General features: G+C 44.5%; 1 protein-coding gene across 4 annotated transcripts in view; it reads right to left on the reverse strand.

The window, feature by feature from the left end:
- Window positions 1–14130, reverse strand: part of RCAN2 (regulator of calcineurin 2) — an 81899-nt gene that overhangs the window by 66731 nt on the left and 1038 nt on the right. The window contains exons 2-4 of one of the 4 annotated variants that reach the window (XM_083831778.1): window positions 10049–10188; window positions 8641–8829; window positions 7383–7609 (exon numbers count right to left, since the gene is read on the reverse strand). In XM_083831778.1, the coding sequence (XP_083687904.1) occupies window positions 7383–7607 (225 nt within the window). In that variant the 5' untranslated portion in view covers window positions 7608–7609; window positions 8641–8829; window positions 10049–10188. Of the gene's footprint in view, window positions 1–7382; window positions 7610–7761; window positions 7835–8640; window positions 8830–10048; window positions 10189–14130 lie in introns of all 4 variants that reach the window. The other 3 variants (XM_083831777.1, XM_083831779.1, XM_083831776.1) reach the window with 3 other exon arrangements.

Genomic DNA, 14130 nt, shown 5'->3' on the forward strand with positions numbered 1-14130 from the left:
GCTGCTTTTAAGGAGAAAAGTACGTTTCCAAATTTAAAAAGCAGACAGCAACTGCCGTATTATGGGCTCTGGAAAGAACATTAATCAGTTTATTTTAGTGATTTACAAACAACCAGTATAGCTAGATGCTTTGAAGCACTGCTCCAGACTTCAACAGCAGCAAATAGGGTCTCCCACCTTTAGCCCAGTTGGGCTCGTGCCAGGCACGTTCTCCCATTGAAGCAAGGGCATTTGTGCTCCCAGGCACCCTGAGCACAGATGGGAAAACAACCCCAAGCACGAGCTGAATTGTTAGACAGCATCCACGTTACAGGCATTTCGGGCCCAGAAATACTCACGGCTTATATGAAATATTCACTGCTTATATTTTATTCATTTATTTTTAAAAGAACATTTCTGGGAGTAGGAATTAAACATTTGTCGAATTGAGGAATATATGGAGCTTGCTAATTCCTGGATGTCAACGGGATAATTTTGGCCAAATATACCTCCTGCTGCCATAAGAACAGCGCACATGCCCAGATTGAGCCTGGCCATGCTGCTGTACCCACGCAGTCTCAGTATGCCCTTTATGCTTCTTTGAAGGCTACCAAATCAGGAAGCTGATGCAGTGCTCCAGAAAAATAGAAACGCTGAAGCCTGCACGAGGCAGACCCACCTGAGAGGGAAGGGAGAGGAAGGAATGCCCAAACCAGACCAGGCTAATGACTCCTTAGAGTTCCATTAGAAATTCTGCAGATCACTTCAAAGACTGGTGTCAGACCCTATATACACGTATAAATATGTAAGACAACTCACTCAAAATGCAGCTCTTAACAGCAACAAGAGCAGTTTTGAATAACATCCTTATAAATACATGTAAAAATACTGAATAAGCAAGGCACTCTGATCAGAGCAATTAATTCATTTTCTTTCCCCGAATTAGAACGAACATGTCTTAGATCCCCAAATGCCAACCTCCCTGTTGCCCTGTCTCCAGTAAAACCTCAGCACCTTGCTCTTGCTGTGGTTCTGTGGTCCTAGGGGGTACCAGCCAGTTTTGGGATCTTAGCAGCAGTCCTGTTCAGACGGTTCATACTGCGGAGTACGTCCACCCTCACGTTGAGCTCCTTGACAGTACTCACTACCGAGCTGTGAGTAAGACACAGAAACAAGAGGTGCACCCAGGAGCTGTTACGCCAGCATCCCGTTCTGTCAGTCACCACAACTGACTAAAAGGTCCAGCAGCTGCACCCCAAAAAGTTAACTGAGGAAGATTTATGAACGATGAACACCGATTCAGTCACACTGAGGAAAGCACTTTTATCGCAGGGCTGAATGATTAAAGACTGCCACTCCAGCATATAAATTGGACGGGACCTCAGCTGCAGAACAAAAAAGCTTGTAAATCTTTTTAGTTGAAATACTGTAATGCGCAGTTATGGATCACAGAGGAAGGATTTGAGATGAATTAGATGAATTACATAGTAAATGACAAATGCCATTGGAAATCAGTTGTTTTATTCTGCATACCTCCCACAGGCAGAACAAGGGACAATGTTTTAATGCACTGGGTTTGGGTGGCAAGGGCCTGGTAGCGAGGGACTGCGGGGGGGGGGGGTCTCCGTGAGCAGAGCCCAGCAGCTGCCCCATGTCAGACCAGAGCCAGCTCCAAGACAGACCTGCCAATCACTGCTTCTGTGATCACACCAGAAAAAAAAAAAAAACACAAAAATTGCTCTTAGATGTCTGTAAACCACTTGCCAGAGAAGAGGGGAAGACACGACTCCTAGAGGGCAGCTGTGAGTCATGAAGGACACTGCTTCTGCAGCCTTCCGGTGCAAGCTGTGTTTATTTTTATTATTACTGGATGCACGTACAGTGTATATTTAAGGGTTTTGTCTTTTATACAGAATGATAGGGAGTAACACTCATCCCCTGTCCGAAGCAGAACAAAACGAAGTAGAGATTCCACAGCACAAGCCCCAGCCTGCATCAAGTGGCACCTTCTGATAACGTTATTGTATCAGCAGACAGCCACCTTAAAAGGTAGAAAAACTGAAAGTAAAACAAAGCAACAGCAAGTGTACCAGGAAGGCGGAACAAAGGCTGCATTCCATTCCAGCCTTGGAGCGGTGACTTCATCTTGCTAGGGTGACTTTCCACTGGGGCCAGGCTTGAATACTAATATTAGAATAAAAAGAAGCGTGCCACCCTCCAAATACAATGATGACTCAACACCTAGAGGCTTCAGTGATGTAACATGGCCAAAGAGGTTCAGACTTCACAATCTAGATTTTTAAAGCAAAGGCCAGAGGAGAAAGTCTCCCCCTGCAGAAACAAAGCCTGCCTCCGACAGCATCATCCCAAATTAGCCTGTAGGAAAAGGGAACCAAAGAAACATCTCATGCATGGCAGCAGACACGCCGGCTCCACTTTGTTTAGAAGGAGCACTGAACAGGCAGACCCGTTTCACTGCATGCTCCAGAGTCAGAAAGCATCGGGAGGAAGTTTCTGTTCCAGGAGTAACACATAAAAGTTAAAGACAACACAGCAGGCCACTGAGCTGTCCAATGCCTTTTACTGCGCTGTAAACACAGCCGTAGGAGCACGAAGACCTGCTTGGTTGAGAAAGCTGAATGCAAGAACAGAGGAACATAGCTCCCCAAGCCAGAGCCCTTGTAAAGCATCATCCTCGGACAGGTTTTCCGGCACGCACTTGAGATAACCTTAAATCCTCCTCAAGGCCCGAGCTCAATAAGCTAAAGCAAAATCAAAGGGAGTCTAATGCAGGCTGCTGTAGGAAAATCAGGAAGTCATCCAACAGATGTCAGTAAAGCTGTAGCAGGAAAGAATTCCTCATGAAAACAGTAGCTGTTTTTATTATAAAGTCCTTCCATTAAAGTAGGACTACTGTTTTCATTGACTTAGTGGAGTGGGGGGAAAGGGAGTAGAAAAGTCAAACTAAGCTCACAGTTCAGGAAACACATTTTTATCACCTTCACTCCCCAGCCGTGCATTAACACACCAACCCATCCCATCAGGAGAATAAAGGCACGAGAGCTCATCGCTTCAACACACAGAATCGCAGCATGGCTGGGGGGGCCCAGCCCTGCATCCCTGGGCTCGGGGAGCTCTCCAAGGAGCAGCCCCCAGCCCCTCTCGGGGCAGCCTGTGCCAGGGCTCCGGCACCCGCCCGGCCCAGCAGTGCTGCCTGAGGGGCAGGGGGAGCCGCCGGGGCTCCGGGCTGGGCCCGGGGCCTCTGGGCCCGGCCCTGGGCACCGCCGAGCAGAGCCCGGCTCCGGCCTCTCCGCACCTCCCTGCGGGTCCTGACGGCCATGGGGGAGCTGCCCCGGAGCCTCCTCTGCTCCAGCAGAGTCCCAGCTCTCAGCATCTCCCCGTGGGAGAGGTGCTGCAAATCTTACCTGCCCTTTGCTGGGCTCCCCATGATAAGTCCGCGTCTCTTTCACAGTGGGGAGCCCAGAATTGGGCACATTTGGCCATGTTTTTTTTTTTTTTAAATGGAGAAAAATAATAATAGTAATGATCTCCTATTGATTTTAATTAAACTGGCAAGACAAAGCACTTACGGACTTTGGCTCTCATTTCCTAGGCAGCTCCACCATAACTAAGTTGCTTGGAAACTGATTAATCTTTCTTTATCCGAGTAACTCTTGGCTTTAGTAAGGTGCTGCTTCCAGCTTGAACCAAAACAGTGAGAAAAGAAGAGCCTGCAGCCTCTAAACAACCTAAGGAAACGCATCTGTCCCTCATGTAAGCATATTCTAATAGTGACATATCTGAGTAAGCATCTCCCAAGGCATTACAGCATCTTACAGAGCCGAAGATGCCTCACTTTGACAGCGTGCTTACCGGTTTCAGCCTGGAGGAGGTTACAGTCACAGTACAGGAGTTACAAAAGGACAGTTTTACAACACAGTGATGTACATTTAACACTTTCTTCGCTGTGCTTTTGTTATTATCTGGAAAGCCCGGGGGCTGCACGTTGCAATTAACAGTTAAATGAACGCATTTCCACCCTCAGGAGCAGAGCCATGCCCTTTGGCTCTTCACGACTGGGTTATCTGGAAAGATAAAAGCAGCAGCACCTCCCCGCAGTCCCTCTGTCAGCCAAAAATAACAGTCTCAATTTTGCCATACCTTGCTAACATAACGAGTCCCACCAGTTTTTCCCCCTGGAGACATGCGACAAATCCCAGGATTTAGGAGTAATTTTATTTTTAATTTCTTTCAAAATAAGACTTCTGTGACCCGAGCAGAGCAGTGCTGTAAGCTCCAAAATAAACAAAACCCACCCCTTCCACTAACTGGTTATATGCCAAAACAAATAAAGAATACAAGACAATGACGGGGACACAGACAAATTTGATCCCAGCTTTGCAAAAGCCCCGTTAATTTAATTCTTCAGGCCTTTGTTTTGCCTTAAAACCTACCTAAAAAGCACAGCATTTTCTAATCACATTGTGAAGAACATACAATTTGACTTTAAGAAGAAGAAAGCTGTTTATGGGGATAAATAAAAAAATAACAGCCTTCCTTCAGCCGTAGGGAGCTGTTAGCGCACTGAAGCTGCTATGCCACCCCGTGTAAACCCTCAAATACCCGTATCACCAACCCAGCTGTCCAAGGCACTCCCTGGACCCTAGTTGAGATTTTTTGCCAAGAATACAGGTCTAAAAGAGTCCCCCTCTGTTCAGGCAGAGACCTGAGGGTGCCAACCAGGAGAAGACTCGAGCCTGGCCTGACACTGCTGGGAGAACTCCTCATGGTCAGAGGACGAAGATGCCTTCAGCTGCCAGCATCCCCGTGCACAGGCAGGACAGGAGGCTTCCTAACAAGCGCCTTACAACCCCGTGGCATTGCTGAAAGGGTGCACCTGATACAAGGCATGCTAAGGGCAGATGAAGCAAATCAGCTTATCCACAGCGCAGGTGTACATGCAGCCAAGTTCCCTCAAGGCTGTCCCAAGCACAAACTGGAATTCACCCTGGATGTGATACAGAGTAGTCAAATGCCTTCAAATTAAAACAAAAATATTTAAGGCACTCACTTTGAAACACTTTAGCAAGCCTCTTGCTTGGTTATTTGTGTGTTAAAAGCTTCAATTTGACAGCTCAGCTTCTGTTACACTCCAGGTAACACAGTGTTAAAGCTGTCAGTGTGAATCCTTTACATGACTATTGCTGCTCAGAAGCTTATATATTTAAGCTTTGTTTGTGCAGCAAGTTTGCGCGCCAAATCAAAATAGCCATTCATACCAACAAGTTTCTCTTCAAGCTAACTTGCAGCTGCTGAACCATTCAAATATCTTTTTTCCTCCAAGTACATAAAGTCAAAGATACTGCAAAAACTTCACTTTCTGCAAAGTGGGTAAAAAAAAAATCTCCTGCAGATTTAATAATTACTGTAGTACGTTCTTTTAAAAGAGCAAACTACAGCAGTAAGAGTTAGTGTACCACTGTGTGTTAGTTGGATCAATATATAATTAATGATATAAATCGTTAGCAGTATTTATTAATTGTGATTGTTTGAGATTTTTAAGTGTTTAACTTCGTAACTCTACAATATTTCCTATTGAAATCATGCGTGCCCTTATCCTGTAGCAACAGTTAATAATAGAAAGGATTATGAGTACAAATCAACTGGGAACGCAAGTATGTGTTCTACAGGAATAATAAAAGTCATAATCAGCTCCCCAGGTCCTTGTATTTAATGAGAAACCTGAGGTAATCCCATCTAAATATAGACTTAGCAGAGTAACTACTTACCTGCAAACAGAGCCGTTCGATCCACGTCACCGACGGACAGTTTACGGACACGGAACAGGAGACACCTCCACAACCCAGCTGCTGTCCTTAAGACAAATCCTTAAGTCCTGCAAGTCCACGGGGATTGCCATCCCACGTACTTACATAATCTCCCATCCCATTTTCTAACTAAACCACCACCAGAACGCAGCCCTCAAAAAGAGGGAAAGCTCAGAAGCGCGTGGGGACAGAATCTCTGCAGGGGCAAGAGAGATTCTCTAGTTCTAGGCAGGCTTTTGTCGTCTTCCTTTGAAACTGTACTTTCAGAGCCTTTTAAAGTCAGAAATACCTAGGAAGGCGTTCCCAAACCTCTAAAATAAGCATAATGAACTTTACTAAAGTGGAAAATGTTTACTGGTTTGTTAAATTCCACAAAATGGCACAACATAAACGTATGGTGCTTATGAGCAAGAGGACTGCAACAGAATAAACTGATGTCCTGTTTTCCAAGACTGCAGTTTAGAGTGTAGGACTTTTAAAAAATGTGTAAGTACCACAGCACTACACAAAATGATTGTATCTCAACTTTTACTCCCTTTTCATCTGCGTTACTCAAACATACACAAGACATCACTATGGAATACAAAAGCATCTAAAAAAAGAAACCAAAACACTGCAAACAATGGCACTTGCCTAGCCTCAACAAATAGCACTTCCAGCATCTCTAACAGAAAGCCTGCCTCCCTAGAAGTCCTGTTCTGTTTTCCTTTCATGTGGTAATTTCCCTGCTATTACAAAGGCCTCTCGTCCTTCCTGGCTTTGCATCCATCCCAGCAAATCCGTAGTTTTATCAGCCAGTTCCAGCCAAAACTCATCCTCACTGCCACCTGCTTGTGTCCAAATTAAATATTCTGGACAAAAAAGTTAAGTAGCTTCAGATGTGCCCCTAGTCATTAGCCCTGACTTCATCAGACAATAATGCCAGTTTGATATTCCTGACATCTCTATCAGGAAGAATTCCAAGCTTAGAAACATGACCTAAAAGGCATCCTGCAGAACGTGCTGTTTTTTTTTTTGTTGTTTTGTTTTTGTTTTTTTATTCAAGAAGCATATATTGCTTCAGCCATTCTCTTTTAGGCTAATTGCAGAGTTGGAAAATATTCTCATGCAGTTCCTCTTTTCTTTGTTCCACTAGCACTCATTTTCGGTCTTTCAGGCAAGATAAAACTTAAAACCTTTGAGAAAACACAGGTAAGGCAGCCTCCCGTTGCAGCGGTATGCGACAAGCAAGCAAGAGGAACCTGCTTTCATGTGTTTAACTTTGCCACCTCCATCATGACTGCGACTACAGTTGCTATGGAGACACGCACCCACATTTCAGTATTCTGCAAACCTGAACGGGAGAAAAACATTTTTGTTCCCTGTAGTTGGCAAAAGGGCTTTTAGGCTCTTGAAATCAACAAAGATCATAGTAGAGCATTGTTGCCCACCTGAAAAAAAAAACTCATATGCAATCCAGTTTCTTTGCACATGACAGATTATCTCATTTCTGTTCCCTTGAAACTGCAACCAACACAAACATCACACAAGTCGTATGTTTCTCTTCTACCAAAAGTACAGAAACTGGCACGGTACCTTACTGTCCTCGCTTTCAAACACCGACTGGTGAACATTACAAGCAAAGAGAGAATTCGGGAGATCGTTGAAGTCAAGTATTTCGTGGAAATCTTCTTCCGTAAAGCACCTCTTTAAGTCGTTGTCGCCGTTGATAGAGTAGAGCAAGAAGTGTCCTCCATCCTCCGGGATGCAGCCGTAGTGGCCGAGGCCTCTCATGCCAAAGAAGTACGAGTCTCCCCTCATCCCTAGCAGCATGGAGAAGAGAGACAAGGTTATGTTACACTTTAAAATAGTATGTACACAAATACAGAAATTCTTAGTTCGGGGCTTAAGTTGTAGGAAGTATATTCCACTTTCACCAAGGCTCAGAGAGGGACTTGGCTGTCATCTCACTTACTAGCATGGCAAAGGCCTAACAGTATCAGCACAAGCCGCTGAATACATCCAGAAAGGAGGCACGACTTCAGTCCCTGTAAGAAAACACTGTGTTGGATTTGGGTTTAAGAAAGTCCCGTGTGTTCCTGGGAAGGCAGGCTGGTGCTGCTGAGCTCACAGGCAGCTTAGATAAAGAGTGTAATGCACTGGATGAGAAGAACACATTTTGAAAATGACACCAAGCTTCAGCTCAAAGGAATAAAGATTACCCTGTTGAAAAGCAGCATTAGCACCTAAAACATCAAGAAAACCAGCACAACTAAGACACATTACAGAGAAAAAAGCCCATTTCTGGGTGCAGTTCGAGGACAGAATGCACCCTGTTTTTCCATCCCCATTAAAATGGGAACAGAAAAATTGCTAATGACATTAGGAAGCAAACAACGAAGCGAGTGAAAAGTGGACCCAAGCGATAATTCTCATCACTTTTAAGGAAAATCCTGCTATCTTTGGAGACTTTACCCCCACATCCATCTGAATTAGAAAAATCATTCTAAAAGACACTTCAGGACAGAGAAGTAACAGGCTCATACATCAAGCAGCATCCCTGCTGTTGGTACAGGAATCAAATTGGAGCATGGAAATGTCCAATTAATCATCAGTATGTTCGTAAGTGTAAATTCAGGTATTTACAGTGACCGGCCCAGCCCCTAGTACAGGTGTACTAAACGAGCTCCAGCCTGTAGCCTCCCTAGAGCTCCCATAAGCCGACTAGAAGCAATGCAGAGGAATACTTAACATCCTCCTACTGATGTTTCTTGCAGTAACAACATGCAATCAGTGGCTTTGTTCTCTCCTCGTAACGTAAGAGGTTAGAGTTATATAAATACAGCACGGTCACCTGCTTCAGACTTGCCCTTGTGCTATTGCACGCTTGCTGCTCTCTAGTAATAGTTGTAAGTATTGGTTCAACTACAGTTTGCACAGCTGCTGTCCCAAAAGTCAAGCCTTGGGGCTTCTTTAGACTTGATCTCAATAGTCCAACCCACAAGGCCAGGCCAGGCCCTTGTCCAGAGGTACAGTCACATACCTGTTAATAGGGCACAGCAAAACAAGACAAGGATGCAGCGCTGTAAGGAAGCAGAGGCACTACAAAAGCCTCGGCTTAATTCCCACTGGTCCTGTGTCACCCCGAGGACAGGTTTTCAGCTCTCAAATCCTCACCGGTATTTTTGCCAGCTCAGCCCAACACCAGCACAGCCTGACTGTACACTTCAGTGTGAGCACACCCAGGGAAGTGCTATAAAGAAACCCTCACAGCAGCCAATATGTGGGAAAAAAAACTTAGGTTCAGAACACTTCCCAACTCTAGCAAGAAATATTAATAGGTCATTTACTCCAAACAGTTACCTCTATGCCTGTTTGCCATCATGTCTAGCTCGCCCTAAGATTACATTCATTGCTTTTAGGTTTACAAAATAAGCCTTGAGCTCCGTACGTTACCAAATACAACTTACGTGGTAAAGCAGACTTCCTAATGAGCACGAAGTCTTTAATTCCCGACAGGCAAATTACTTGCAGTCAGTGGAGCTACGGGGTATTTTACAGTCACACTGAGCATGCCCCTTCTTCCCCCGGACGCAAGCATTAAACTGGAAGAGCCCACTTAGCAGAGGGATGCTTCAACAGCAACCTTACACAACAGACTCAGGAGGATAAAGAGGATGCGAGCTGAATCTCAGGGGCCATAGGAAGTCCCCGTATGAATTAACACCCAACAGGCGTTCTAGCGATGAGGAAGAGATGAAACAACTGGGAGGAGTGAAGTTTAGGGTCCACAAGAATCTCCTAAGATGTGACAAAACAGGAACCTGGTGGCTGAACGGGGCTTTGAGCCAACGTAGAGCAACAGATGCTGTTGGCTTGTTCTCCATAGGCACGCTAGCTGTTTTCTCCAGATCTAACTTTTAGTCTAATGAATAATCTTCAGTTTCACTGCAAGGTGTAACAGTAACATTAAAGATCACTTTATGGCTGCCAACAAATTGTACGCATCCTGTTCCCAATCCCCAGTGCATAACAAATCTATTAGGGCTTGCAGACAAGTAAGGGATCTTAATACATGGCCAGAAGTCTGAAAAGTCTCCAGGCTTCTTCACTGAAGAGCTTTTTTTTTTTTTCCTGGGAGAGTCGTATTATAAAGTTAGGAACTGCGCAAAGCTACAACTTGTTTAGCGAGCAGCTAAACAGAGGAGAATTTGGAGTTACAACAGGGAAGTTGGAGTTACAGCAGCATTCAGGTTCCTTACCATCTGAGCTGGTACCAAGGAAACAAGTACACAGCACAGCAGGCAGTTCTCCAACGTATAGCTTCACAGTTCATCTGAGATCACAAGCTAACAAATATTCTTCCAACACTGCGTGACAGCAGTTTTGCTCCGCCGAAGCTCTGTAAGCAAAAGGAAAGCTCGCTCCTTTTTTCAGTCCGTTCTTGAGACAGATTTGCTGTCCTGCACTATTAGGAGTATGTGCATGGAGTAGCTTCGTACAGCAAAGTAAAGTGTGTGAAAAACAGGGAGCGTACCGCACAGGATCAAGCACGGCACCACGATTAAAAAGAAATCTTGCTAACGCTACCCAAAAGAAATAAACTGCCAATGAGCCTGAGCCCAATGATAATCAGGGAGGACAAACACACTTCAATCAACAGCATTTGCTGGCACACTTCAAATCCTTGGGCTGTAAATTCAGTCTCCAACCGGATAAACCAGCACTTCTGCCAAAAGATGCAACACAATCCATCACCTCAGGCTGCCCGCTTCCAGCACCAGCTGCTCTCTGCACAGAGACAGCTCCTCGCCACCTCCTGTGCTGGGGAAAGCATCTTCTGCTCCGCTTCATGGCGCAGCCGCACCATCCATACAGCTGATACAAAACACAACGTTTACTGACTTTGCCTAAGGAAAAAACGTTTGGTTGTATAACTCCAATAAACCCACTGGGAAGTTAACTGAAAGAAAAAAAAAGGAAAGAAAAAAAAAAGAGACAAAAATAGAAGAGGCCACCAAAGTTTGGGAATGGGCAGGTCACAGCAGAGGTTAGGATTGTATTTTGCAGCAACAAATCTACTCAAAGCACTCACGAAGTTATGATCTGAGCTTTCACAGCTCTGCATTAACTTCATAATAGATAACCACATCACAAGTTATTCTCAGCTAGTCATGAGTGGGAATTCTTACCTTTTCGGCATTATTTATAATTTTAGACGTATATAATACAAGTCATAGCTACAGAGCCTTCACTATGTCTATCAAAAACCTTAAAACTCATGTGTTTTGCTGTTGTTGTGTTACTTTGAGGCTTTTTTTTCCCCTGAGTTTGCTCAGCCACTTCAGAAGCCCTGCCAAAAATACTCTTTCCAATTATTCCAATTTAGAACAAAAGAATTTAGATTTCAAATCCCCTAAAATAATTAATTCTAATTCATGTTTACTCCATGAACTGGATTGCTATACATAAAATGAACACAATTAAGTGTCATCCTATATGCAACAACAGTACAATCACTGAATCACGTTTCCATTATATTAAAGCTCCTTTCCATGGCTTCTGACGAAGTAAGCCACATTTCCCATGGACCATTTTTCATGGTTCCTTTTAGATTTTCACAAAAACCTGGAAAGTCATCTGGTCAAGGGTAAACCCCTCTTGTTTTACTTTATAAAAGTAAGGAGTTTTGCTTCTCCCTCTCCAAGATTTTTTTCAAATGCTTAAGAGACCAGACGTTGTCACACGGAATTTAAAAGAAATGGTAATGCCATCTAAACAATCCAGCAATGCTAAGGCATCCTCCAGCACCTACAACGATAAGAAATCTGGTCAGCAACACCTCAACCTGGGACCACACAAGTCAATTCCACAGCAGGACCCAGACACCAGGACACAAACAAAATAAACCCAAGTTCAGGTAGCCATTAGCCAATACGCATAGCTTGGCACTTGAACGTATCCCCTTCAAATGAAGCTCACCTGCATGTCATCTGTGTTCCTCAGTCTTATTTCTGAATTTTGTGTCGGGTTTTGACCCTACACCTTCAAGCAAGAAGTCACCGTACACTACACGGATAAGAGTATCCCAATAACTGGTTCTGTTAACCTTTGGGAAATTGCGTGAGCCACTCCCCTTCCAGACCCTGTGGGCCGTCTCCTTGTTACTTCTGTGCAATTCACCTGCAGGCTGCTTCACTTCGTGCTGGCAGAAATGATTTCCCATTTCTCCTCCCGTGGTCAAGGGGTGCAAGAGCTTGTCGTTTGCAGTAGCTCAAAACATCACACACCTGAAGCTTTCACCACATCCTAACGTGTTTCAAAGGACCAGTTGCTTAAATCTGACCACACGTGTATAGATTTATCCACTTTATTTATGGAAATGAGTTTCCTCAGTGACCATTTTCCTGTCCTAAGAGTTTTTTAAAAGAACCCCTTGGGGACATCAAGAAACAGGCACGTATCTCTTCAAATTGCTAGGAAACTTTACTTTTATTATTATTATTAAACACTGCCTGCCATGACAAACAAGACTAAAAATAGCATAAAGCAAACAAAATGTTACAAATAGAAGCTTTAAATATAATCACTATAAACTAAAGCTATTATTGAGTTCTGACTGCAAACAGTAATCTACAGGAATCGAGAAAATTTGGAAAAAAACAAAGCAATCGAGTTGCAGTTGTGTTTTGTGGTTTTGTTTGTTTTGAAGAAGGGTCCAGGGCAAGTGCAGGGATTCTGCCTCTGCTCCCACTAAAAGTCAGCAAGTTTTACTGTAATTCTAACACATGGGAGAAAAATAAATTGAAAGCTGCCCAAGTAAGATTTTCCTGAAACAAGGAAAATTTCTTACTTCAAGTATTCAGTGAGTTAATGGAAGAGGAGTTACCAGTTTCCTTACTGTTAGCTTAAGGATGCAGTGCCTGCTGAAGCCAACTGGACCCACACAGAAGACATGAGTGTAGTGGGAAGTTCAGATGGCAATAGCCTACTGAAATTTCATTCCATTCTGTAAAATGAACACTGGAGGTTAGCATTATTTTCATATGCTGCTAATTCTTCACTATGGAACGCTCCCGTGGACTGAAATGGAGACATGTTACTTAATTAGAGAGCAGACTGGGACCTTGTGAGACAGCACTAATGAACTGCTGCAGTTCACAAAGCAATAGACTGCAGTCACCCTTCCCTGAAGCTTCTCCCCTGCATCCCCCACCTGGGCACTGACTGTTCCCCTCAAAGCCACACAAATTACTGGCACATTTTAGCTCCCTTTTGGACGGCACCACACAAAAATAGTGCCCATCTCCACTATTCCTGTTACGGAAGGGGCAGAGTTATGAGGAAGAGGATTTTTTTTTTTTATGCTAACTGTTACAAATCCCAAATGTTCTAATCCTTTCCATTGACATTAGAGCTGTATTAAATTTAGCTGAGCCTTTGTAACTATTTTTGGAGGCTTTTAGCATCCACAGGGGCTATTCACTTTTATTCATCTAAAGCAGGGCTGGCCAGCTCAAGCTGTTCAAGACCTGCATGTGGCTCAAAAGGCTCCCGTGTGCCTCCCACGCCAGGGCATATGAGTAGTAAAGGAGCTCAGCAGGTGCTGGCTTGCCAAGCAACCCATATCCCCAGCCATGGGGGAACAAGCCAGCAGACACTGGTGCTCAGCCCTACTAAGTCAAGACCCCAGCCCCATACCACAATGGGAAGATGACACCTGAGATGACATCAGGAGAGACGATTTTGTGATTTAAGGTCAAGAAGTTAGGCTAGGATTAATCAGACATAAGAGCTTCCACGGCACCGTTAATGCATTCAAATAAAAATCCACCCAAACCCCAAAGAATAAGCTTTCTGATCACCTTTACTCGCCCCTCAAGCTACTGTATTAAAAGTGAGCCAGCTTTAAAAAGGGCACATGGCATTACAGCGGCGCTGGCCTTCAGCCAGCCCTGGCACCTCACACAGAGGTCACTTAGACAGCTCTCAGCTCCTACCACAAACCCCACTGATATACCCCACTCCTTACCCAAACCAACTTGCCCTGCCATGAGGAAAAAGGAAGAACCCACACATGTCAGAACTGCACGCGACTGGAGCTGTTCACGGTGTTTAACTCTCAAGAGCCAGCCGATAGGAGACAGCAGACCCTGTGAGGACAGCCACGGCGTGACGAAGGGTGGGCGATCGCTTCCACGGGGCGCTGCCCTGCGGGATGGGAGCCGCCGCTCGCTTCAGCTCGTAAGCAGTCAGCACGGGGAAACGTGCAATTCTGACAGGCAGTGCTCTACAGAACAGCCAGAGGAAAGCCACTCGAGCTATAAAATCATTTTAAATATCT

This window comes from Anser anser (genome assembly GCF_964211835.1).
Source record: "Anser anser genome assembly, chromosome: 3".
NCBI classification, from domain to species: domain Eukaryota; kingdom Metazoa; phylum Chordata; class Aves; order Anseriformes; family Anatidae; genus Anser; species Anser anser.